The following is a 4385-nucleotide window of genomic DNA, read 5'->3' on the forward strand; positions in this document are numbered from 1 at the left end:
TTAAACCCAGTGAGTAGCATATCTGCCGTTGTTAGAAAAAAATGATACTTGAACTTTTTGGGGGCTAAGCAATGGATTCATTAAAGGACATTTTGTTTAAATCTAATGATATGAAGTGTTTCATAATGTTGTTTTACGGCTTGAACTTTGATCTCAACCAAATTTCTCCCTCATAGAGGTTTGCATGTGTTATTTTATGTGTTCTTATATCTGAACAGTTATATAAAAAATGACTTTTTCGTTCTTGTTTACTTGCTGAATATATTGAGCAACTACTAACTTTGCTCTTTGCACCATGATTTATTTTGCTGATTACACCGTGACAACTTACACATTCACCTCACGCAACACTCATTACATTAGATTAGTTTAGGATAGTCGTACATGAGCAGATTGAGGAAGGGTCAGGAACATAAACTTCAGTTATTAATAACAGAAACTGTGACATTGTCACTTAGAGGGGAGGTGAAAGTTTTTTGTTCCACAAGTTTTTTGTAATAACAGCTGTAATTTCCCTCATGATTATTACTGGCTTCAAGAAATCTGAACGTAGAGGAGCTGGTACTTGATTGTTGGGTCTTAGTGAATGATCCAGAGGTCTTCTGCAGGGTGAATGATCCGCCTAAATATTGGGTCGAAATAGAACAATTGATGGCAATGAGGTCACCAAAGGTAACCACGCCTGCAGGGTCCATGGTGATGCTTGGTTTTGGAAGAATCACTAAAAGCATAATGAGAATGTTATTTATTATGTCATTTTGAACTATTTGATTAAACTAATTTCACAAACAATTACCTGTCACGTTCAGGTTGACATTATCACTAAAAACTGAGCTAGAATCTGTTCTTTGAAACTGACACTGGTACGATCCCTCATTTGTAAACTTGAATTGATGGATAAGATTGTTCACCTGTTATAACACTTTCACACTTATAGTAAGCTCAGTTAATCTGCATAATACAAATAAAAACACACCTTTGATATAGAGCGGGACATCACTGCTGAAGTTAGAGCTGAAGTCTTCGTTAGAAATCTTCACTTTAAACTGACACTGGTAGTCTCCCTCATCCGTAAAGGTAACTTTAGGGATATATAGAGTAGCAGAGTTGCTGCTTGAATCCACAGTCTGGGTGAAAGGACCTGGGGTCTTTGTGAAGATGAATGATCCTTCTACTTCACCCCCAGTAATCGAACAAGTAATGTGGACATCCTGCCCCCACATAATCACACCAGCGGGCTGGATGGTGATGGTAGGCTTTGGTAGGCTCACTGAAAAATAACACAATGTCAAATTAGAAAAATGTGAAAGAGGACCAAAGTGCAGACTTGAGCCTCCCATGGACATAAATAATTTATTGACATAGACAGACAGCAGCAGAACAAAATAATGCAGACAATGGAGGGTCCAGGAAACAAGAAATGGCAAACCAGAAGGAGACACTGGAGAAGAGCGAGCTTAACCATACTGAGTGGAAGTGGACATGACAAAAGAGCAAGCAAATTTGAAAACAATCTAAAACATAAAGACAAAACATTACCAGTTAGCTGGACAGAATCACTCAAGTTGGTGCTCAAGTCTTGATTAAAAGACCTTCTTTGAAACTGACACTGATACGGTCCATGATCCACCAAGTTGACTTCACTGATGTGGAATGAAGCCGAGCTGCTGCTTGAATTTACAACATGAGTGATTGGTCCTGCTGTCTTCTTGAAGATAAATGATCCTCCTACTTGACCCTCAGAGACTGAGCAAACGATGTTGACAGTCTGACCAATAGAAACCACACCAGCAGGATCCAAAGTGATGCTGGGCTTTGGAAGAAATACTGAAAAAATAACACAAGACAAAAGCTTTACTGCCCTTAAACCTTTGACATAATTCACAGTGAGGGAACGTCACAGTATATTTTAGAGATCTCATAAGAAGTGGCAAATATGAATTAAAACATTATTACCAGTTAGTTGGACAGGGTCACTGAAGCTGGTGTTGAAGTCTTGATCAGAAACTCTCCGTTGAAACTGACACTGGTATAATCCCTCATCTCCCAGGTTAGCTTGAGTGATATGGAAGGTAGCTGTGTTGCTGCTCGAGCTTACAGTTTGGATGAAATTACCAGGTGTTCTCCTAAAGACAAATAATCCTCCTGCCCGACCCTCGATGACTGAACAGGTGAGGGTGGCATCCTGACCCCACATCACCCCACCGGCAGAATCCAAGGTGATGGTCGGCTGTGAAAGGTTCACTAAAAAGCAACAAAAACATCACGTCTTTTGTATGTTTAATCAAATGGTCAAAGCTAATAAAAAATAATTACCAGTTAGCCAGACAGGCTCACTATAGCTGGTGTGAAACACTTCACCAGAAACCGTTCTTTGAAACCGACACTGGTATAATCCCTCATTTCCCAAACGGACTTGCACGATATGGAAAGTAGCCAAGTTGCTGTTTGAGTTTACAGTCTGAATGACAGAACCGGGAAGGTTTGTGAAAATAAACGATCCACTCAATCCATCCATAACGTCACACCTGATGCTGACACTCTGACCCCAAGAAACCAGAGCGGCAGGCTGCAAGGTGATGTTGGGTTTTGGAATTTCACCTGAAAAATGGTGCAAAGTTTGGTCACCTGTTATAGTCCTTTAACCCTAAAGTAAACTCAGTTAATCTGCAAAATAAAGATAAAAACTCACTGTTAATATAGAGTGAGGCATAACTGCTGAAGTTGGTGCTGAAGTCTTCGTTAGAAATCTTCACTTTAAGCTGACACTGGTAGTCTCCCTCATCCGTAAAGGTAACTTTAGGGATATTTAGAGCAGCAGAGTTGCTGCTTGAGTTCACAGTCTGACTGAAACTTCCTGAAGACTTCCTGAAGATAAATGACCCTCCTCCTTGTTCATTAGTGACTGAACAAATGATTTTGACATCCTGATTGAGATTAATCACTCCAGAGGGTTCAATACTGATCGTGGGTTGTGGAAAGATCACTAAAGAAATGAGACAGTTGTTATTTTCTCAGCACATTTATTTAGAGTTTTATGAGTAAATGATACAAAACAGTACTACCTCTTAGTTCGACTGTGTCACTAAAGAGAGTGGTGAAGTTCTCATTGGGAAGCATGACTTGAAGCTGACACTTGTACCATCCCTGATCATTGAAAGTGGCCTGAACGATGTAGAAAGTAGCAGAGTTGCTGCTTGAGTTCACAGCCCGGCTGAATGAGCCTGTGGTCGTCGTCAAGACAAATATCCCTTTTACTTGTGCATCAGTGACTGAACAACTGATGCTGACATTACGACCCAAGGTGATGTCACCTTGAGGAGTAAGTTCAATAGTGGGCCTTATAGGGCCTGTCAAAAAAAAACACATTATATAGTGTCAGAGTCACAAAGTGCCACCATAACATAGTAAATACATTTCATAAAGGACTGTCAGGCTTCAGATTTGACGTCATTTCTGTACAATTATAACACTGATTCTATTTTCTTCTATTTATTGCAGTACTTTTATACAGTCTGTAGCGGCTAAAATCCTATATTTTAGGCTATTGGTGGTTGTTCTTGAAAGGCGTTGGTTTTACTTGCTCTCAAATAAGATTCATGATGCCGATCTTCCCTTTGACATAAAATAAAGTCATTTATTTTCAGAACAATGTCCATTGTCTTGCTGTTTCCATTTAGATCCACATAAATTTGATTTACATCCAAACCAAGCACAGTAGAAAACTGTTTGCCTCTGCCTATTAACAACACCTGAACAGAATGATGGTTGACCTTAAATAACCCATCCCCCCCATCAGACACTCAGAACTCAAAATTAAATACGCCCCCTGGTGGCGATAAACACCAGAAAGGATAAATAGCTCCTACACAGTCTCTCGTTTTTCCTTTAAAGTTACGTTAATTAATTTAATCAGCATTTGAATTCATAAAATAATGAATAAAGTAGAACTTTTTTCAATTCTCCCAATGAGGATTTAAATTACACTCAACTTCTATAAGTTTTTACTAATGCCTTTAGTAGGAAACTGACATTACCTGAACAGATGACACCAGCATCCTGACTGTGAGCACAGTTATGCACACTAAATCCACTGTGGGAGCATTCAGTCAGATATTTTTCATTGCCTGTACAGGCCACCTCATCAAGCCAGATTTGTCCTGTTCCCACTGCAAACTGACGGAGACTCACTGCTGTACCACAGCCCAGCTGTCTGCAGACCACTCTAGCATCATTTATGTCCCAGTTATCATTGCAGACTGTTCCCCAGGATCCACTGTTGTAGATTTCGACTCTTCCAGAGCACCGAGCTGACCCAGCTAATTTTACGTTGCCGCCTAAAAACAAAATCAATACCAATCAGGCAGTACATTATCACCACTTGA

The 4385-nt window shown here is 39.8% G+C and overlaps 1 protein-coding gene and 1 long non-coding RNA gene across 2 annotated transcripts; both read right to left on the minus strand.

The window, feature by feature from the left end:
- Positions 1-946: 946 nt before the first annotated feature.
- LOC106942807 (immunoglobulin superfamily member 1-like) lies at positions 947-2564 on the minus strand. The gene is made up of 4 exons (XM_015026146.1): positions 1957-2564; positions 1540-1827; positions 1052-1270; positions 947-951 (listed from the first exon to the last, which is right to left on the minus strand). Exons 1-4 carry the CDS (start codon positions 2195-2197, stop codon positions 947-949), a joined length of 753 nt encoding a protein of 250 aa, XP_014881632.1. The 5' UTR covers positions 2198-2564.
- Positions 2565-2731: 167 nt separating this feature from the next.
- Positions 2732-4117, minus strand: LOC106942805 (uncharacterized). Its single transcript, XR_001423723.1, has 3 exons — positions 4038-4117; positions 3066-3350; positions 2732-2986 (listed from the first exon to the last, which is right to left on the minus strand). It is a non-coding gene; the product is annotated as an uncharacterized LOC106942805 (long non-coding RNA).
- Positions 4118-4385: the final 268 nt, after the last annotated feature.

This window comes from Poecilia latipinna, unplaced genomic scaffold (genome assembly GCF_001443285.1).
Source record: "Poecilia latipinna isolate Pla-1442-1.1 unplaced genomic scaffold, P_latipinna-1.0 Scaffold4572, whole genome shotgun sequence".
Classification (NCBI taxonomy): Eukaryota; Metazoa; Chordata; class Actinopteri; order Cyprinodontiformes; family Poeciliidae; genus Poecilia; species Poecilia latipinna.

What these genes read in the sequence shown, in the direction of transcription:
- LOC106942807 (XM_015026146.1), bottom strand. Translation starts at nt 2,197, where the DNA reads ATGTGGGGTCAGGATGCCACCCTCACCTGTTCAGTCATCGAGGGTCGG. An exon ending in TGACCCTGTCCAACTAACTG is followed by an intron (nt 1,828 to 1,956) that starts GTAATAATGTTT and finishes TTATTTTTTCAG; the next exon opens with TATTTCTTCCAAAGCCCAGC. An exon ending in TGATTCTGTCCAGCTAACTG is followed by an intron (nt 1,271 to 1,539) that starts GTAATGTTTTGT and finishes GTTATTTTTCAG; the next exon opens with TGAGCCTACCAAAGCCTACC.